This window comes from Alosa alosa, chromosome 18 (genome assembly GCF_017589495.1).
Source record: "Alosa alosa isolate M-15738 ecotype Scorff River chromosome 18, AALO_Geno_1.1, whole genome shotgun sequence".
Lineage (NCBI taxonomy): Eukaryota > Metazoa > Chordata > Actinopteri > Clupeiformes > Clupeidae > Alosa > Alosa alosa.
Window position 1 is genome coordinate 7,268,264 of NC_063206.1, and position 22,266 is coordinate 7,290,529.

At 43.7% G+C, this 22,266-nt stretch overlaps 1 protein-coding gene across 6 annotated transcripts in view; it reads right to left on the reverse strand.

Annotated features, from left to right (window-relative positions):
- The window catches only part of ank3a (ankyrin 3a), a 109,765-nt gene that overhangs the window by 11,322 nt on the left and 76,177 nt on the right, over window positions 1-22,266 (reverse strand). For 3 of the 6 annotated variants that reach the window (XM_048269321.1, XM_048269325.1, XM_048269320.1), the window contains exons 15-26: window positions 21,340-21,551; window positions 20,978-21,185; window positions 20,581-20,677; window positions 17,965-18,193; window positions 17,277-17,402; window positions 15,945-16,067; window positions 15,417-15,443; window positions 13,344-13,425; window positions 4,743-12,035; window positions 3,827-3,901; window positions 1,552-1,683; window positions 544-687 (exon numbers count right to left, since the gene is read on the reverse strand). In XM_048269321.1, coding sequence (XP_048125278.1) covers window positions 544-687; window positions 1,552-1,683; window positions 3,827-3,901; window positions 4,743-12,035; window positions 13,344-13,425; window positions 15,417-15,443; window positions 15,945-16,067; window positions 17,277-17,402; window positions 17,965-18,193; window positions 20,581-20,677; window positions 20,978-21,185; window positions 21,340-21,551 — 8,748 coding nt within the window. The remainder of the gene's footprint in view (window positions 1-543; window positions 688-1,551; window positions 1,684-3,826; window positions 3,902-4,742; window positions 12,036-13,343; window positions 13,426-15,416; window positions 15,444-15,944; window positions 16,068-17,276; window positions 17,403-17,964; window positions 18,194-20,580; window positions 20,678-20,977; window positions 21,186-21,339; window positions 21,552-22,266) is intronic. The other 3 variants (XM_048269324.1, XM_048269323.1, XM_048269326.1) reach the window with 2 other exon arrangements.

Consider the following 22,266-nt stretch of genomic DNA (forward strand, 5'->3'; position numbering starts at 1 on the left):
CCTAATCATCCCTATTCATTTAGGAAGCATCATGCCGTAATGCTTTGCTCCAAATGATCATCTACATGCATGTACACCAACATGCATATGAGAGGGCAGGGGGAGGGGTAAACTGCTCGGAGTGGGGGGTAAAAACAAATAAACAAACAAAAAGTCGAAGTTAAATATAAAAATGTGTTTCAAAAAATAAAGGTGGGGTATCTCTTAATCACCCAGGGTACTGTGTATCTTTACTTTTTTCTTTTTTTAAAAAAAAGAAGAAAATCAACTTTCCTGGATTCACGGATTGTGAGTATAGTGTCCCAATCCCTGATTCTGGACGATTGTAAATTGTAAAAGGTCGGATGTCCACAATCCCTGAGTGAATCTTTAGATAATCCAGATTCTTCTATAAGGTGTAAGGCAGTGGTGTCATATGCCTTGCAACAAAATAATCCTGAAAGATTACAAAAAAAAACAAAAACAAACAAACAAACAAAACAAAACAAACGGAGTAAGGGGAGGGATGGGGAAGGAGGTCTGCTAGATGGACCTAAAATTTACCATCAGCCTGATCCTGGTACACAGCGCAATCATCTGCAAAACTTCGGGTGCCTGAAATGTTACCATAGTCAAATATGGGCCCTTCCAGCAAAGTCACAATGTCCATCCTGTTCACTTTGGTCAACACAGCAGTCAAGGTGTCCGCTAAGGGGAGGAGAAGAGGAATCAACATTAAGTCATCAGAAAGGTATTCATTCAGATGCATATTTCAGATGAAAAGGAAAAAAGAGAGGCACTAAAGAAGAAATATAGAGGGAGAGAGAGAGAGAGAGAGAGAGAGAGAGAGAGAGAGAGAAAGAGAGAGAAAGGTGAGAGAAAGGTGAGAGAAAGAAAGAGAGAAAGGTGAGAGAAAGAAAGAGAAAGGAAGAGAGAAAGAAAGAGAGAAAGGTGAGAGAAAGAAAGAGAAAGAAAAGAGAAAGGAAGAAAAAGAAAGAGAGAAAGGTGAGAGAAAGAAAGAGAGAAAGGTGAGAGAAAGAAAGAGAGAGAGAATGGTGAGAGAAAGAAAAAGAGAAAGGTGAGAGAAAGAAAGAGAGAGAGAAAGAGAGAAAGGTGAGAGAAAGAAAGAGAGAAAGGTGAGAGAAAGAAAGAGAGAGAGAAAGAGAGAAAGGTGAGATAAAGAAAGAGAGAAAGAAAGAGAAAGGAAGAGAGAAAGAAAGAGAGAAAGGTGAGAGAAAGAAAGAGAGAAAGGTGAGAGAAAGAAAGAGAAAGGTGAGAGAAAGGTGAGAGAAAGAAAGAGAGAAAGAAAGAGAGAAAGGTGAGAGAAAGAAAGAGAGAGAAAGAAAGAGAGAAAGAAAGAAAGAGAGAAAGGTGAGAGAAAGAAAGAGAGAAAGGTGAGAGAAAGAAAGAGAAAGAAAGAGAGAAAGAAAGAGAGAAAGGTGAGAGAAAGAAAGAGAGAAAGGTGAGAGAAAGGTGAGAGAAAGAAAGAGAGAAAGAAAGAGAGAAAGGTGAGAGAAAGGTGAGAGAGAGAAAGAGAGAGGAAGCAGAGAGGAGAGAGAGTAGAGTCCTTACTCGTGGCGTCCTTTCCTTCTCGGCTGACCCATTTCTTGAGCAGCATGAAGCTCTGAGCGGTCAGAGAGTTGGGGTTCTCCACGCGGATGTGGTTGATCTCATCCACCGAGAAGTTCAACTCACGAGCCACCTCTGCAACACACACGCACAAACACACACACACAAAACACATCATGTTACATTCCCCTAGTTCCTGTACCGAGAGCATCTTATCAGAAGTGTGTCTCTGTGTGTGTGTGTGTGTGTGGGGGGTTGTCTGTATGTGAGTCAGACATTAAGGCAGACTAGTATTCACTGAGACAATATGCACTGTTAAAAATGAGGCATGAGCTAAATATGTTATGATCTAAGGAGGGTGGAAGGAGTTAACACATACAGTATGGCCAATTAATTTAGAAACAAATTCAATGGTAAACAGATGTTTTCATGTTTGATGCATTGCATGTGAGTCAGATTTCAAGATTTCATTATGACAAATAGCAGCATTCATCGACTGATTCATGATCTCATTATCTAAATGTGTGTTCTGCTCTAAAAAAAGGAAGGCCCGATGGCCTGAAGTAATTGGCAAAATGGTGGTTGAGTTAGCACACCATTTTGCCAATTAATTCAGCAAAGAATCCTGCTGAAAAGATATCCTGACTTTTGCTGCATTGCAAAACCTTGTGAGACCAGCAGGGGGCAATAATAAGTTCCTGTATTGCAATGTCTTAAGGTTGACATTCAGTTGTGTTTTAGTGTGTGTGTGTGTGTGTGTGTGACTACCAGCCTCCTTTCTCTCTCTAACTGAGACTTGCAATTTCACATGGACACACACACACACACACACACACACACACACACACACACACACACACACACACACACACACGCGCACACACACACACACACACACTAAAAAGCCACCCAGTCCGATTAAACACAGGTGCGGGCAGAGGTGACTTCGGTGCATTTTGTTCACTTGTTTGCCTTTGATCTCGATCAAAGCCTGCTGGGACCAAAAGCCCTGACGGCAACACAATCTGTGTGTTCTTCCAGGTGACATTTCCAGGAGTTACAAGTCATCACTTCCTCCATTATAAACCCTGCATGTCCTTGAAGGACGCACTCGCCAAGTGTTCCATTCTCTTCACTTATCTTTGACCTCAATACCATGGACTAAAACCAGACATGCCAACTGTCAATGTATTTAATCTATAACAAATATCACTGTTCACAGTTCAAAAAGTTATCACATTAAAAGATAATCATTACTGTCAGCATAAATACCTCATCAAAACCTGATGAAGTGAAATTTTCACAAAAAGGTCATAATGGGATGATTGCTCTTAGATCTACAGGTATTTCTGGCCCTGATCCGAACTGTTGCACCCTACAATTGTAAAGCACTATGTGTCTATGCTTCCTATATTATTATGATTACTATGATTAATATTTTGTAATAACAGCAACAACAATAATAATGATATTATTATTATTATTATTATTATTATTATTATTGTCAATATTTTAATGTAACAATTATTATTGATATTAGTATTAGTAATGGATCTGAGCCAGACCAGTTCCACCGCACGCTGTTGTCAGGGATTCTGGACAAAGCCCATATTCCCACACGATTTAGAGACAACAGATGGTGTGCTACTATAAACACTGCTTCCCAAGAACATTCTAGACCCCTACCAGTCAGAAGTCACTGCAGCATCAGTGGAGTACGATCATAAGGACAAACATTGGCTCTGAAACAGCTTTTCAATGGCATGTGGTGTGATGGTAAAGCTAAAAGCACAATCCTTTCTGCCAACCCAACAATGAGTCATGCCTTATGGTATCTCGCTCCAAACTAAATAATGAAGAGCTGTTAGTCCCAATTATAACCTCTCCTAGAAACTGTTCCTACTAGCAACATATTCTGAATTATACCTAAGCATACCTGGCACTTTTCCTCAAAGTAGATGACTAATGTATCCAAGGTTCTTTGAGGACACAATATTTAAATCTTGTGCGGTATTTCCAGTGGATATCGGTGACGCAGTTTTATAAAGTTAGTCTAAAGTTGAAGCTCACTCCCATCCAAATTATTAGTTCTTCACAGATACACATAGATAGAGTTCTTATGGATGTTGTTGGGTATATGAACCCGATCCCACCCCATCTTTCTCCCACTCGCCTCCTGCCACTCTCTCCACTATCATGTCAAATTAAAGGCATAAAAGCCCCCAATAAATATTTTTTAAAAAGATCAAATAAAATCAGAACACTGTCTCTGTCTCACCCGTCCAGCTGAGTCCAAGGTGATCGGCCACAATGGCCATTCGGAGGTCTGTCCTTTCACAAGGGCTTTGTGGACCTGAAAGACATGACATTAAAAAAACATGTATGTATCAGTGCTGCAGTCACATTCTTTGGCATCTCAGGGCAGAATATGTTGTACACTGTACACTTTTCTGGCCAAACGGTACTCTCTGAAAAACTCTGGAATAGGGAACAATGTGATGGCTGAACTGACCAGATGACAGAAGTAAGAGTACTCAAGGGTGTGTTTAAAATATAAAAGTTAATTTGTAAAATCTAGATATTAGCATAGCATTGTGGATGGCAAGAAAAGAGTTACAGAGGGGATAAACTAGTAGTGTGTCTGTGAATAAGTTTGCCACATAGTCTATGCAGGCAGTAACAGGAAATAATCATAGAAAAGAACACAAAAAGCCAACATTAACAGGTTAAAAGATTTGACGGATGTGGAAAGAAGTTCTACAGTGGAGTGATGTCTTCTATCAAAGGGACAAGGGCTAAGCATGCAGACACTTGTATAGTCTTGCTTAGTCAAGCCTGACACTAGGAATAAAAATCAGACACACGTCTGTACAAACACACAAACAGACAAACAGAATGCCTTGGTAGAACACTAGCTAGTTGCTCTGATAGCCCAGTATCTTGGTGCTGCTAGAGTAATCTTTCTTCCAAAGATTAGGAGAATAGTTGGGAGAGAGTGTGGAGGGTCGAATCTGACAAGGACACTACAGCACAGTAACACAGAATACAGGGATGACAAGTATGGCGATAATGACAGCTACAGGTAAACACGCCACAGGCAGTCAAGACAAGTCAAATCAAATCAATTAACCAATCACAACGGCTCATGCAACTAATAAGGATCAATATGAAAATTCTAGTAAAGTTTTACAAACTAGGCTTGATCTCCGCGACGGGGGGCGCCCCGCGTGTCCCTGCCACCTGCCGCCCCTCCTTCCCACCTCCAGTCCGCCGGCTCCTCTTCCTCTCACCTCCCGACCCCCTGGTGACCTTTGCCCTGGAGGGCGCAGCCCCACGGGTGGAGCCGGCGGAGTTGGAGGGCTGTGACGGCTGAGAGGGGTCCGACAGGGAGCTGCTCCTGGAGGTGCTGATGCTGCTGCTGCGGCTGCTGTCTTCCTCGGACTGTGACTGCTCTCCCTGCCCGCGCCTCTGCCTCTCCTCGTCTGACAGACGCTTTGCCAGCTTAAGCGTCTCCCCGCTAACACTCTCAAAGAACTCGATGGAACGTCTACACACCTCGCTCAGGTCCGACTGCCTGCATGCCGCTGCCGCTGCCACTGCCTCGCTCACTGTACCTGAGACACCTGGCGGACTGACTTTGGGCAGCGGCTTGGAGGCACTGACTACCTGCACGACTGCCTTCTCTGCCTTGGGTCTGATCATCCTAGGCGCTACCTGAGCTGTAACTGGGGACACCAGTGCACTGTTTGCTTTGACATCTTTGACTGGGATTCTAGACCTGGGCTCTAGGGGCACTAGGGCAGGAGTGACTCCTTTCCTAGCTTCTGGCTTCACAACTTGCCTAGGTTTCTGTTTCCCTGAGGTTGAACTCTGAAATGTAAATCCAGAGGCTTTGACTGGGAGTCTTGACTTGGGCTGCCTGATCTCTGACTCCTTGGGTGTCTCAGCTTTCCTCTGAGTGCTGGCTTTCTCCTCTACTCTTTCAACTGTGTCTTTACTGATCTGAGCCTCTATTCTACTGGCTTTCTGAAGAGTAGGTTGAGAGGACGTCTGTAGGTTAAAAACTACGCTTCCCCGCTGAATGTAGTTGGCCTGAACACTAGATGATTCTAGGTTGTTGTTGTTATTGCAGTTCTCTGTAGGAAGATCTCTTCTGTCACCTGGCTTTGATTCTGAGCGCTTGCTGCCAAACTGACTATCAACAATATTGCTGTTCAAACTAACATATTCTGCCATCAGACTCTCTGATATTTCCTTCTTAACGTCTGCTAACTCGGCTGAAGCAGCGTCTTTCTTAATGGTAATGGAGGCAGTGATTCCCATTTTAATGGGTGTGCGTAATTTAGGGTCAACCTTAGAGGCAGTGACTGTACAAGAGGAGGCAATCTCTGCAATGTCACTAGGTGAGGAATCCAGGCAGCCGGAGCTGGGCTGACTGGGGTTGGCCATGGATGGTGTGCTGGCTGTGGTGGCCTCTACGTTCCCCTCTACAGCTCTCTCCCCTGCCTGTGCCTGGGAGGCCACTAGTCCTGTACTCCTGCCCACTTTCCCCGTGTCCCCTGGTTTCCCAGCGTCAGAGGTATGCTCACCAATCTGGAAAAACTGAAGTCTTTCTTCAACAAAGTCCCGCTTGCTCATGTCAATAGCACCGCTGCGAGTCATCTCAAACATCTTGCCCTCATGGAAGGGGAAAGGATTTGGCTCGCTAGTTGGTGTACTCTCATCGGTGGGAGTTCTAGCTGGGGTAGTGTCTGGTGTGGTTGCTTGTGACTTGTCCTCTACAGATAAACCAAAAGGCTTGGGGTCCTCATCTTTTCCTTTGGAGTCAAAGCAATCATCCTCGCCCTCTTTTGTAGACCATGGGTCAAACTCCAGACCCTTGGTGGCAACGGTTTTGAAGGTGGTGTTCAAGTCATCTGTCCAGCTGTCTAATGTTTGCCTATCTGGGTGCCTTCCCTCCAGGGTGAAACACTCCTCACCTTCTGCATTTTTCTCTTTTGAGTTGCTTTTTGTTTTACCCTTTTCCCCTGCTCCTTCCTCATTACTTTCTTCCTCAATGACTTCAAGCTTGGATTGGCTGAATGAGCGATCTCCTGCCTTTCCGTCATTCGAGAGGCTTGATGTTTTAGGATCACTCAGGCCATCATCCTCATCTTGCATGTCATAGCCGTCCAGGGAATCGATCTCTGTGGCATCCGTGTCATGGGAGAACTCTGCTGTGGTTGCTAATGAACAGTCTGTGATTGACTGATCATTGCCATTTGCTTCAAGCTCAACATCATCTTCTTTCCCTTCGCCATTCAAGGCTGAGTCCTTCTGGTTCGAGCCATTTCTATCCCTCTTCTGCCTTATGCGTTTTGGTTCTGGACTATCCTCAGCTATCTTGAAGCTGTATTTTTTAAGAGGAATGGGCTGGAACACAGACTCATCATCACTTGAGTCACTCTCATCAGCCCCAGGAGGAAGGGGAGAGGGAGGCTGGACTCGTATGACGGGCTCTGCAAGGAGGTGCCTGTCATGCTCTTCTTGGAGGTTCACCTCCATCATCTCTGTCTCAGCCTCAGAGGAGGGACAAGATCCTTTCTTTTCTGGTTCAGACTGCTCTCCCTCTGCAGAAGGAGGTGGAGGAAACTCAATATAGGCAACTCTCTTGTCTTTTGGTCTTTTGAGTACATCTTGGCTTGCTTTCCTAGGCTCTGAAGATGTTGCTGGTTTGGATTCATGGAAAATGAAAGTCTTGCCTTCTTCTTCCTCGGACTCCTCAGGGATGGGACTGGGCATGCCTGCCATGGGGCCGATGACAGACTCTGGTGTTCTGCAGGTAAGGTCATAGCTTACTTCCTCAGATGTAGGAGTCTCTGGGGTGACTGGGCTTTTTCCGGAACTGTCCAAAAAGGTCACCTGTTCTAGAGTGTCATCCTCTGGGCTACCCTGGGGAGAGGGAGGCTGCTTTTGTTTTACTTGGTAAAATGCTCCCCTAGTTTCGTGCACTGTACGACTTTCATGACTGACTATCTTTTTGTATGTGCTCAGCTGCCCTGTGGCAGTTTCCTTCTCATACTGCTTGCCCACTTGGATGCTAACATAAACTGGTAAAGGCTTGATGTCTTTGAAACTCTCTGTAGTTGCAACAGGCGACACCTTTTCCATGTACTCTACTTGATCACTATCAACACCATTGCAAATTACTGTGGCGATTGACTCTGAGGCAGATCCTATGGATGACAAATCACTAGATGATCTGTTTTCATCAGAACTACAGTTCAGTCGGCTTCTAGCTAATGTGGGTATTTGTGAAGTACCCCTATCATGAGCTTTGACTGAATTATCTAACTTTAATGTGCTACTCTGATGATGGTTTACAAAACTAGATGATACCCTAACAGGAATTTGTGATTCCGAGTTTTTTTTTAGACTTCTGTTATACTGATCAGAGTTACTGCTATCTTCTCGTATCACAAGCTCTGTGTAGATAATTTTTTTGGTTGTTTCCTCCTTAGTGGCTATTTCCCCCTCACTCTCATTATGGGCTTTGTGGTGTCCATTGCCATGGCTTTCCCAGGTCTTGTAAGTTTTTTTTTCTTCAGACTCCTGTTCTTTCAAATTGGTGTTGTGGTTAGGGGAGGGACCTTTGGGAAGGGGTTTGTGCCTTTCACCTGACTGATTTTGAGAGTAGGCCTGGGCTCCTCTTACATAATAGTTTTGACCCTTTTTTGGACTACCATCAGGATCATGATCTTTTTTTGGGCTTTGCTCTCGGCTGCCTGAGTCTGCCGATTTTGGGTTATTAGCACCTGCAAAAACCTGATAGGCTGGCTTGCTCTCTGAGAGCTTTCTGATTGTAGAGGGTGATGTTTGCCCAGCCCACTGAGGACCCTTATCTTGTTTTTGAGCCTCAGCTTCAAACTTCATCCTAACAGAACTGACTTTAGAAGTGGAGGGTAGGAATGATTTGGACGTGTCACTCAAACTGCTTGTTGATGACACATCAGCTTGTTTCTGCTTTTCGTCGCCATATTGAAAGAGCGCACGCCTCTCTGGACTACTCGGCAGGCTGGCACATTTTCTGTCATTTGACCCATATCTATCCCTAAATCTGTCCCTGCTCCACTCCTCCCCACTCCCTCCACTCCGGTACACTGATCTCTCAGGGCTGCTTCGGGTGGAGCTCGGCCCTGATCTTGTCTCCCTGGAGTCTGGGCGGCGGGACTTTTTCTCAGGGGATGACAGCTCATCGTTTAGTTTCTCTGTTTTGTCACGAAAAAACTGTGAGACCTCACTTAGTTTCTCCTCTGCCTCTTTCACAGTCCTGTCTACCCTGTCCTCGTAGACCTTTTCCCTGTTCTTCACTTGCCTATCTTCTGTGACTCGCATCCATACAGACTGTTTAGGACTACCTGGCTCTGAGGAGTACTGGAGCAGTGTTAATTTGTCATACTGCCCATCTGGGTTGGACCTATCTGAAGAATTCTTTGATGGTTTCAACATGTACTCTCTCATGCAGCCACGGTGGCCTCCTTCCTCATAGACAGACCTGTCAGCCCCCTGCATACGTGACCTATCAATCACTGACTCGTCAGAATCTGAGTGCGAGGAGTCAAATTTGTCAGAGTGGAACATTTTGTCAGCAAATTTGTAAGACTCTCCCCTAACTTCAGATGACTCATCGTCTTGATATTCTACAGAGTGCTGGCTCAGAAGCTTCAAGGTTTTGTAGGAGTCGTCTGCCATTAGCTGAGCCGAACTCGGGCGGCTGTCATCTTCCTGAGACACAGGTGTATTCACTCGGGAAGAGTCCAAATAGCAAGGAAGTGATTCCTCAGGCTCCTCTTCTTCCTGTCCTCTAGTTGGATATTCCTTTATTCCACTGTTGCCCTGGTAGATGTACATCTCCTTTTCTGGGTGTTTTTTGGTCTCACGTATGATGACGCCAGTTGGCTCTGATTTCCCTTTCTCAATGTGAACCTCAATAATTCTCTCAACTTTGGGCATTCCAGACATGTCCCTATCTGAAGGCCTCGGTGAAGATTCAGCTCTGTGGCCATCACCTCCAGTCTTATGTTCAAACAAACCTGATAATTCCCTGGAGGGATCTCTTCCTGACTGAAAAGCTTTCATGATGTCTCTCACAGACATAGTTTCTTCCAGTCTCTCAGGTGTACCTTCCTTACTGTGAGGCTTGTGGTAGACCATGCGAGTTGTTGTTGTGATATGTGTTTCCTCTTTCACCCTCATGCCCTTGCCCATCATAGAGTCTTCTTCTTGGTTGGCTTTTGCTTGGTAGGCTTTGACTCGATCCTTAATGGATCCTCCAGGAGATCTGGGCTCTACATCGATGCACTGGGCAGGTGGTCGAGACGCTCTTGCTTCCTCCATGGCTGATTCATGAATGTCATCCGGGGGCTCATAGCTCCGTATGACATGGACAACCTCAGTTCGTGTTTCAGTGATGACAGGAGGGATCGGTACATCTTGGAAGAGGGCCTTGGGTCCCATGCCCTCAGCACTCTGTGGGGCAGAAGGTGTCCTCTCACTTCTTGTCTCAAAGCCACTGTCTGAGAGAGGACTTTTGTCCTGGTCGTGAGATATGTCATCTGGGGAGTCCAACACAGCATCACTTCCAAAGAGGGCTTCGGCTAGCTTGCAGAGCTCTTTTTCTGAGGCAGACGGGCGCATGTTGGTAGGCGGCATTCTGAGCTTGTGCTCTTGTACGGCCATGGCAGGTTTAAGCACTCGTTTCTGTTTCTCCTCCCCCTCTCTCCTCACCTCCTCATTTCTTTGTTTGGCTTCTGCAATTTTGGAAAGAGGGCTAGCACCAATATCATTTGAAAGATAGTCCACCACCTTTGCCAGGTTAAAATCCCTTTCAGGTATGTTCTTTGATTTAGCCTGTTGAGCCACTGTCTCATATCGGGGTGGACTTCTCCAGTTATTGTGTTGGCTGTCATCTATCTCGTCCTCATTTTCAATGCTTGGTTTGCGGGGAACTTTGCTGTCTCTAAGCACGTCTTTGGTCAGTATCTCACTGACTTTGACAAGATCCTGCTTAACTTTCTCTACTATTCTGTAAGGCTCCTCATCCTCCATTTTCTCTTTCGGAGAATCAGAACGCAGACCTTTTGTGGCTGAGCTGGTGTCTGTCTGCAAAATGGCCGACATCCTGATCAAGTCCTCTTTCATGTCGGCCACATCCTTCAGTATCTCCTGGCTGGAAGACAGAGGGGACGTGGAGGCAGTGGACTTTAGAGCTGATTGAGACATGAACAGTGGGGTTTTGACTGGTGACAAAGTCCTGGCAAAGGAAGACTGGGACTGTTTGCTGGGTTCAGTGGGGGCCGCCTTTCTAGGGGACAAGAGAGCAGCTGCTGATTTGGACACGTCTGGAAGCTTTTTAAATTGGTGCTGCTCTGGTAAGACGTTAATGACAGAGTATACGGGGACTGTGACTGTACTCGACGTGACAGATGTGGTGGAGGAAGGTGAGGGCCTCATGTTGGCATAGATGGAGTTGGAAGCAGAGGAGCGGAATGACTGATAGGAGGAAGATGGCGTGGAAGACATGGATTTTAGCGTGCCGTAGCCTGAGGCAGAACAGGAGTTGAATGTTTTTTCCACTTCGTCAAGGGCTGCGTTGACACTGGTTGTGGCTGCGTTTGTCGTCGCCTGGATCCGTTCTTGCAGAGTGCTTGACAGGAGAGAGGTTGGGGAGGCAGAGCGATATTTGGTTGGGGACACTGTCCCGTTTATCAGTGCTGCAGTGCTTGGGGCAGCATTTGTCTTCAGGGGCGAGGTGAGAGATGAGAACAGCCCCCTTGAAACCGCAGAGGGGTCAGTACTCGTCCGAACAGAGGAGAGGCCTGGGACAGTTTTGATTGGTGAGGATGTGATTGGGGCAGTGGAGGTCACCACTTTCTTGTAGGGCAAAGTGGAGCTGTACATGCTCAAGGAAGATTTGGGAGAGGCTGGAGGGGTCATGGCAATGGAGGACCTCTCAAGAAGGGACCCACTAGGTGGCACAGGGGAAGTCCTGGCCTGCAGGGCGGCCAACCCTTTCACAGACACTGGATCGGGGGAGCTTTTCCCAGGGGACGACAGAAGTGTGGGGGAGGACTGGACAGGGTACTGGGCCTGCTGAACCACTGTCTTTATCGGGGAGGAGATGGTTCTATACGAGCGGGCAGGGGAACCTATCTCACTAGAGGACCTAACAGAGGCGGCTGGGGAGCCTCCGATGACTGACTTGATGGGGGACGCCGAGTTGATGGACCAAACCGACTTTAGTGGCGAGGCACAGGGTGTGTTGGAGGAAGAACTGGAGAGGGATCCGAAACCGGATTTGGTCTGGCAAGGCGCATGAACGGGAGTGTTAGATGACCAGGATTGGTAGGATCGCGTTGAAAAGACAGGCTTGTAAGCATAGCCCGGAGTCTGTTGTTGTGGCATTGTTGATGCTTTTTGCTGTGGTGTGTTCTCTCGATCAGCTGTTTCTTGAATAAGCCAAATTAAAAAGTAATGAAAATAATAAAGGGCAACGGAAATAAAGAAACGGAAATTATTAAATGAAAGAAACAAAGAGAGAGGAAAAACTTGTCAGTTGATTAGTTCGAGTAAGACAGAGTAAAACAGAGATAGAGCATCAATCACCTTTTTTTCTGAGAGATGACGATGAAACTCAGTTTTGGAATGATGTGTGCAGTAAACAGTGAGTGAAACAAGGCAAAACAACTGAAATCATACCAAACAGAACATGAAAGACAGGGCGTGTGAATGTAAAAAGGGCAGGGACGCTGATGTTGACAAAGAAAATAATTACCTTATTGACTTTTCGTAAACTTGAAAATCCTAGACATACAACGCATCTAAGACTTCAATGTACCAACAGAGACCTGCTGTATCTATTCAAGTTAGGCTTATAATTTATACCTGTGAGTGGAAATTGCAGTTGCAAAGAGGGAATTTTAAGTACTTTTAAGGTGGCTTAATCTGCCACACACCTTATTCAAAGAAGTTGATTTATCAACCTTTAAAGAAAACTGCAGAATATACAACAAATGTTACAATGTGGTCTTGTGAGAGGGCTTCTATTCATTATGTAACTTGTTTTACCCACTTTTGATGGTCCACCTGACTAAAACTTCAAATCTTAACCACAATTTGAAAAGCCAATAAGAGTTGAGCAACTTGTAAAAATAATGGAGGAAGAAGTATGCAACGTATGTGAAGTAGAAGCTTTATTTCATCCTTCAACATTTGGCAACCAGCAGAGAAATGCAATGAAATGCAAAGGACATAGAAAAATAACAACATTTACAATGCTGGGCAAAATTGACAGACAAGGCTTAAAGAAATACCTCAATAAACCATGCAATGTATGCCATGACAAGACATGCAATGTGACAAGATGACCATGTAAAATGACCATGTGGTATGACATAATATTGGCAAATATTTAAAAAATTAATATTGTAGATCTACAGAATATTAACACAATTACCCCTGAGCACAAGACATAATCACCCATAAATGCAACCTTATGAAACACAATAGTTTTGTGCTCTCATAATGAAAGCTTGTTGAAGTTAATTCCATACAACCTCATAAATAGCATGACTGTTCTGCAAACACTGAAATAAAAATGTATTGCAACTGCTTTAACTGTTCTATAAATACAATTACACAGTTGATCTTTTCTGCTGGCAGAATTAGGTCTAAATGTACATTTGTGTGTGTGTGTGTGTGTGTGTGCGTGTGTGTTTTGTGTGAATGGGTGTTAAGAAGAGGAAATGAGGACTCACTGGAGGCTGGGGGAGACAGATAGCTGTAGCGTTTACGCAAAGCTAGAGAGGCAAAAGCATGGCGCCGCTCTTTGTTTTCATTCTGGAAAAACAACCAAACAAAACAAACGACCTTTAACAAAAAAATATTTAGAGGTATGCAACCTGGATGCCACTTGAACTGTAACTTTACTGACTGCTTTGTGTCTATGTAGCAGTGAAAGAAATGCCTAAATGTCAAATATTCTTAAGACATTAAAATGAGTCAAAGTGTTTCTAACATAATGCATCTACATGTGAAGCACACATATCTCAACGAATCACATCGCAGTAGAATCTCACACTATCCTTCGATTGAGTCGCTCATGCATAAGCTATAAGTTCACCTCCACGGTGAGAGCATCGTTGCTTATTTGTGCTGACTCAGTCACTGACATATTGAGGTAATGCACTTGACCTGGCAGGTGACTGCTCAGCATCTGGCTCGGATCTGGCCCAGACACGGCTATGATATGGGCTCCCTGCCGCACTGCACTCTGGGTAATAGGGTGGCCTGGCCAATAGGAGGCCTGCATGCATTTATGACTCCTTCACCTTGGGTGGGTTGAGTGGTGATGCGGTAGATCAGCTACCCTGCACTCAACAGTATCAATCACTCACTGTATGTCCTTCAATAGAGTAAAGGCATATCGCATGCACTATATCCATCGCAAAGGGAGAAATAGCTATACCATAGCTATATGTTGAATTTATTTTGTGTGAACTGTCTATGATGAAACAAAAATAAGTGGTAAACAGAACAATGAGACACTGTTTGTACTTATATTATCTACTGTCCTACTCGTAATGATATTTGGAGTGGAATCATGGAACAGAAATTATGGGAAACAAGCAAAGAAGCGTATCCAAGGAAAAATGCGAAGGGAAGATTACAGCGATGTAGCTGTCTGTCGCCTCTATTTTCAAGTAGTCTGTATACTACTAATTGAAAGCAACACAATGCAATTCTTTTACCTTAAAATAATGGCTTTAAACTGATGCTACACTGACTTATAATACAGAGAATGAAATGTCTGAAATGACCAATGCGTACCCCGAATGCTTGATATTGCACTAGGTAACATTATTAATGCATCGGGAAGGATCATGGCCCTTTCGTTAGTTTTTTGCCTAACTGGGTACAGTCTTAGCGCTAAATGCAATGCCGTTAAATGCTGACGCCAAGAAGCATAGGCGTCAATCCTTCCATTGTGTTCCTTTAAGGCGACTCTGACTTAAAAGAGAAATCTGGCAAATTTTCACATAGATCATCATAGGTCACCGAGTACTGTCGGTCCAAAAACAAATGACATGGGAGCTCACGGACATACCCCCAGAGTGTAGCGCTGAAGTTGCCTGGCTGCATTAGCTGCCTAGGTAAAACCGATTGTTTCCATTTTTTCCGTACCGACAGTACTCGGTGACCTCGAGAAATGGAGATCTATGTGAAAACTCGCCGGATTTCTCCTTTAAGGCGGCATCATTACTCCAGCTGATCAAAACATTTCGAATGGTATCTGCGGAATGCTGCCATTGTATCTATTACACTTTTTTCATAAATGAATGTGTTTTAGTTGTCATTATTGTTTACATTGATTACCTTTCCAGCACAGATAACCTCATATCCAAAAGTCAACAACCCTTTCACTGACTTTCGAAATCTCAGAGGACCTTTCAAATTCACCACAAATGTGATCTCTCAACGTGAAAACTCACAAGACAAATAAGAACTAAAGTAATATCTTTCAACATTAAACAAAACTTGATTCAGGACACTACAAGAAATGTAGGCAATATCTACAGAATGCATATTTGCGTTTTATGCAAAGATAAGGGTTATTTGTCATATTCCTCATAAAATGAAACTTAATGTTTTTACAACTTTATGGATATTCAATTCAATATTAACTTATTCCTTTACTGGCCAATTGTCAACAGTCTATGACCAGCTGAGGAAGCTACAAGAGACTATCATTGACAAACAAAACAAACAAACAAAACAAGAATGGGTAGACCAGACCCACTGTTATGGTTGGCATGGTTACCCATATTTACCTCATCATCTGGATCAGACTCCATTTCCTGTAGCGTATCCCATGAGGCATTGCAGGATGGAGAGAGGGGAGAGAGGGGGATGAAGATGATGACATGGTGGAGGCAGAAGGTGGCGGGGTAGTGGTTGTAGGGAGAAGCGTCAAAAAAAGGAAGGCAAAGGAAACCAGATGAGAGCAGAGCTGGGAATCTCTCACACAGCAAACGAGGAAAAAACATGACTGAACAAAACAGCTTCTCCAAAATTAAAGGGAGCAGGTTGGGTCAATTTGTGAATGGCAAACTGAGCCATGTCAAATAGGTCCAGGTGTGTGTTGGTATGTGTGTGAGCTTGTGTGTGTTAGTCTGCATTAGTGGATAGACAGCATGTGTCTATTTGTAGCCTATGATGAGGTATGTTTATGTTTGTGTGTTATGTTTGCATGTGTGTGTGTGTGTGTGTGTCTGTGCCTTCCTGTAAGATGGCAGTGAGAAGTTGAGGTTGCATATGGCCATGTGTGTGTGTGTGTGTGTGTGTGTGTGTGTCTGTACCTTCCTGTGAGTTGGCAGTGAGAAGTTGAGGTTGCATATGGCCGTGTGGGCCTGGCTCCTGCTGGTCTTGGCCTCGCTGAGGAACGACAGACGGCCACATGGGTCCTGACCCAGATCTCGCACCTGAGGAGCATTCAAAAGCACGTCAACACTTCATATCCTACACACCTCGCACCAATATACAGATAACAAAAAGCACGTCAACACTTCATATCCTACACACCTCGCACCAATATACAGATAACAAAACTCACCTCGCACCAACATACAGATATCAAAACTCAACTCGCACCAATATACAGATAACAAAACTCACCTCGCACCAACATACAGATCTCAAAACTCAACTCGCACCAATATACAGAAAACAAAACTCACCTCGCACCAACATACAGATATCAAAACTCAACTCGCACCAATATACAGATACCAAAACTCAACTCGCACCAATATACAGATAACAAAAAGCATGTCAACACTTCATATCCTACACACCTCGCACCAATATACAGATAACAAAACTCACCTCGCACCAACATACAGATATCAAAACTCAACTCGCACCAATATACAGATAACAAAAAGCACGTCAACACTTCATATCCTACACACCTCGCACCAATATACAGATAACAAAACTCACCTCGCACCAACATATAGATATCAAAACTCAACTCGCACCAATATACAGATAATAAAACTCAACTTGCACCAATATAAAGATAACAAAAAGCACGTCAACACTTCATATCCTACACACCTCGCACCAATATACAGATAACAAAACTCATCTCGCACCAATATAAAGATAACAAAACTCACCTCGCACCAACATACAGATATTAAAACTCAACTCGCACCAATATACAGATAAAAAAACTCAACTCGCACCAATATACAGCTAACAAAAAGCATGATAAACACTTTATATCCTACACACCTCGCACCAATATACATATATCAAAACTCACCTCGCACCAATATACAGATATCAAAAGTCATCTTGCACCAATATGCAGATAACAAAACACACCTCGCACCAATATACAGATATCAAAACTGACCTCGCACCAATATAGATATCAAAAAGCACGAAAAACACTTTACATCCTACACACCTCGCACCAACATACAAATAACAAAAAGCACGTCAACACTACCCACAACTCCTCTCACCAACATATAGGCAATGAGACCAGGCCAGTAAAAACACTGTTTTTCAGATCAACAGAACCTTGGTGATTTTTTTCAGAAAATATGTTTTAAAGAATGTGTGCATATTAATGTTTGTGTGTGTGTGTGTGTATGTGTGTGGTGTGCGTTCAGTATCACCTTTACATTGAAGGGCAGTCTGTTCTCCTTGAAGGCATAGAAGTTAAAGATGAGCTGCTGCCCACTTTTGGTCAGTGGCGATAGGTTTCCATAGCAATGCACAAAAATGGGCTTGCCCTCCAGAACCTGTCAATCATGTAAAGAACCAATGAAAATCAGACCTAAGAGCCAGGGAAATCTGACATTGCCATTTTACTATAACAGACAAGAATACCTGTCTCATACTACAGGACACATGATTAGTACAAAATCAACGACCTATATCTAACTTTTATGATATCAGTCATCTCACTCACTCATGTGCATTTGGCCATTGACTGTTACTGTTTAAATGAATGTTTTTAGTTTTTCCTGAAGTAGTTTCTGTTTTTTTATGAAGTTGTTTGGCAGTAACAAGTCAGTATTTAACATTGAGATGCCCTGTTGGTCACTGACTGTGACACCCGTCTGAAACTCTGCAGTGTGCACATTTTTGTATGTGTGTATGTGTGTGTATGTGTGTGTACGTGTGTGTGTGCGTGCGTTCGTGCGTACGCTTGTGTGTGCGTGTGAGGGACAAAGGACAAATATAAACTTGTGTATGTGCAGAATGGGTGTCTGTGTGCTTGTAGGCATGTGTACATGATGAATAATAAACATCTCATTGACTGTGTGCATGTTTGCGTGTGTATATGACACAGACACATGCCTCGATATCTTTACTGCGGGCAACCTCCTCGAAGTTCTCCTGCTGCTCCAGAGTTTTGTCCACCTTGTCGTCGGTCATGCAGAAGCAGCGGAGCCGCGACTCGATGGCATCGTGCGTCTTGGCAAACACCACGAACTTCGCCAGGTACGGAACGCAGATGAGCTCTCGGTACAGCTGTGCGGCAAGGCCAACCGTCTCCGGTACCGGCTGGCAGTCAGCCAACCAGAACCTTCCAAAGACAAGGACAGCAGAGGGGGAGGAGGAGATGAGGAGAGGTGAGGATGAAAGGAGAGAAAAAAATAGGAAAAGAGAAACAAGGAGGGGTGTGTGTGTGTGTGTGTGTGTGTGTGTGTGTGTGTGTGTGTGTGTGTGTGTGTGTGTGTGTGTGTGTGTGTGTGTGTGTGTGTGTGTGTGAGTGTGTGTGTGTGTGTGTGTGTGTGTGTGTGTGTGTGTGTGTGTGTGTGTGTGTGTGTGTGGATGAGGATTTGCAGATAAGGAAGAGGAGGAGGAAAGGAGGGGGGATCTGTATTTAAATCACTGATCCATATTGTTTGCTCTTATTTACTGCACAACCCGCATTGCTTCTGTTCAGCACTCAAAAATAAGAGTGCTCTCTCTAGGGGACAGTAAAAGTACTGCGGATGGTTTGGGAATTTGGTTGTGTAACCAAATGGGAAAATATATGTTGATGATAATTCCAAATTAATTATTGGAACGAATTCCAAGTTTTTATGAAAAGGTAGCAACATGGACGTATCAGGCAGTATCACACCATCTCAAGTTTACACTTCAAAATATAGACAGGAACCAAAAACCCGAGACATTTGGGTTATAGGGACATTCGTTACCAGAAGCAGGCCAAAATAACAACCACTTTTAGTTTAATTTTGTCTAGACCTATTTGCTCCCCCACCCAAACAAACCCCCTATGGCCAGTTTCCAGGCCACAGTAAACGCAGCAGGCAGAGGAAGGATGCAAGGCACGCCCAGATGAAGGCCACATGTATAAGTATATATACTCTTTTTATCCCTATATAAGTATAAGTATATACTCGTTTGATCCCTATATAAGTATAAGTATATATACTCTTTTGATCCCTATATAAGTATAAGTATATACTCTTTTGATCCCTATATAAGTATAAGTATATAAACTCTTTTGATCCCTATATAAGTATCAGTATATATACTCTTTTGATCCCTATATAAGTATATAAGTATATAAGTATAAGTATATACTCTTTTGATCCCGTGAGGGAAATTTGGTCTCTGCATTTATCCCAATCCGTGAATTAGTGAAACACACACAGCACACAGTGAACACACAGTGAGGTGAAGCACACACTAATCCCGACGCAGTGAGCTGCCTGCTACAGCGGCACTTGGGGAGCAGTGAGGGGTTAGGTGCCTTGCTCAAGGGCACTTCAGCAGTTCCTACTGGTCGGGGTTTGAACCGGCAACCCTCAAGTCCGAAGCCCTAACCAGTAGGCCATGGCTGCCCCAAATGTCTCAGTGTGCATCTGGCCCAAAAGAGGAGTGCTTCCTGGAGCTTTCCTCAAAGCTGTATATTGGCAGAGACCAAATTTCCCTCACGGGATCAAAAGAGTATATATACTTATATATACTCATACTTATATTTATATAAATCTCATAGTATTTCAGGACATACCATAGAAGTACTAGAAGACGGTATTACAGAATATCATAGTATTCTACTTATATACTACTAATATGGAACTACTACATAAATCTTGCAGTTACTATAGTTCTTTTTCGTCCTGTGTGCATATCATCTTATGTACTAGGTTCTAGGCTCTAGGTTCTAGGCTATGTCCCTGTCTCTACATCCTGCCCTTTCTATTTTTATTTAATTTGCTGTAAAGCACCTTTGGCTGTGAAAAGCGCTATATAAATAAAGCTTCCTTACTTACTGTGAGCTTTTTCTCAATCTAAAAATGGTTAGGTCTTTATTTATGTTCATCAAGGACAGTCACATCTAGCATATACAGTGTGCAGGGAGGGAAATGTCATCCAAAAGAGGTTAAAAATATTTATTTGATACATGATTTCTTCTTTCTTCTTGTAATGTTTATTTTCTCTGTTTTCTGTTATATATATTTTGGACCTATGATCCAGCACTGTAGATATATTTTCACTTCTCTGCATATCTTCGGCCTGTCTCCTAATCAAATCATATTCCAAATCTCATTTCCCTCTAACGCCGGCCCAGTAACCAAATGTCAGCATCCCTAGAGTTTGATGTGATTATGCGTGTGGTGACGCTGGTGATAATAATTGGGCATGCAAGGGCAGGGAGACTGATCTCTGTGTCCCAGACTGAACGCTGCTAAGGAAAACACTCAAACGCTCTAATGCAGCAAAGCCTCCAGTTTCTCACACACACACACACACACACACACACACACACACACACACACACACCCACACACACGATGCTATGATGCTGGAAAATGCACATATAGATATGTATGGATAGTGCGTATCCAATGAATATTAAGTAGATGCATATTTTGTATGTAAGTATGTGTGTGTGTTTGAGAGGGAGTGTGTGTGTGTGTGTGTGTGAGAGACAGAGAGAGAGAGAGAATGACTTACCTGGCAGACACATTGGTTGTGAAGGACACACAGTCTGTAACAAAGGAGAGTGGCGTAGTGCCTGTAATGTCCTCCCACTGGGCAGGAGATGTTCCTCCTGCAAGACACACACACATACACACACACACACACACACACACACACACACACACACACACACACAGATTCATCTATAGTCAGAGCAGAACATTTTGCCCTCTGGGATGAGTTATGGGCCATGGGATGAGAAATTAATTATGTAAAATGCTTTTTTAGAATGTGGAATATGTTCTAGAACTTTTGATGAGTGGAATATGTTGCAGAGAGTGAAGTGTGTTCTAGAATGTGGAATGTATTGTAGCAAAAAGCTCCGAGAGGTGGCCGTAGGTTCCAGTGATTTTAGGGTGTTGTTAAGCACCTGTGATGCTGCAGAGAAGCCTGAGACCAGGGGCAGAGTCACCCTTCCGCCCACTAGCGGCCGCCTCCCGCACTCGGGGCGGCACCGGGATTGTCATGGTGATGGGCTTGTGGAACTTCCTCCGGCGTGGCTCCACGGTAACGATGGGGCTGAACGAGGCGCGGTTACCAATCACACTCTGAGCCAGGTCCTCTGGGATTGGCTGAGCCTGGGAGAAGAGGGAGTGATTCATATTTTAGAATAGGTCGAAGGGCGGGATGTGATTCGGACACACCTCTGATTCAGAAATCCACATCATACAGGTGTGACACCACACACACGCAGTCACGCACACACACACACACACAGGTGAGATGTCCTACCTGCAGGCCCACTCGGATCCTCTTGGTGAGAGCACCAGGTGGGAAGGATGCCTTCACCATGGGAACCGTCTCACTGGACAACACACCGCCTTCCGGACCCATGTAGTCACTCTCCTGCTTGATCCGCGACACCACCGCAAAGTATTGTGGGAAATCCCTGGTGACAATTCGGCAGATACGCTTATGCTCCAGCTCAGCAGGGCTGTCCAGCTCTGTAAACAAACGAGTAATCAATAATTTATTCAAAACAACAACAACAAAAACAACAAAACAAAACAAAACAAAACAGACAGGAATAATCCATGTAATTACAGCTGCTATTCAACTCCCAGTGCTAGCATTCTATTCTATTCTAGTCTATTCTGTTCTGTTCTATCCTATGAAAGAACATTATGTCAGGTTAACACATTTCTTCATTAATGTCAACTAATGTGTAGATAAATTAGAGGAGATGCACACATTTTTTAAATTATTACTCTAAATGCACTACAACAACATTTACCGCCATTTCTGTCAAGATCACATTTCAAAACACAACTGAGTGATGACATCATTAAAGGGAAGAATTGTAAGAACAATTGTCAGGTTAAATTTGTAATAAAGATTATTACAAAAAAAATGTTTGACCTCCTCTTCCTCAAAACCATCCATATTTGCATATACTTATACTTATATTTACATTTAATATGTACCGTATGTACTTTCTTGGCACGACTCCCTCTTATGATGTCATCACTCATTTGTGTTGGAATGTTGTCGTAGAAATGGCTGTACATGTAGATGTAGTGCATTTAAAGTAATAATTAAAAAAATGTATATCTTCATTCATTTGTCCACACATTAATTAATATTACTGATTTTTTTTTAACCTGACATTTGCCCTTTAATGTATTTTAAGTCAGTCTGGCATACTAGTTAATTATCTCC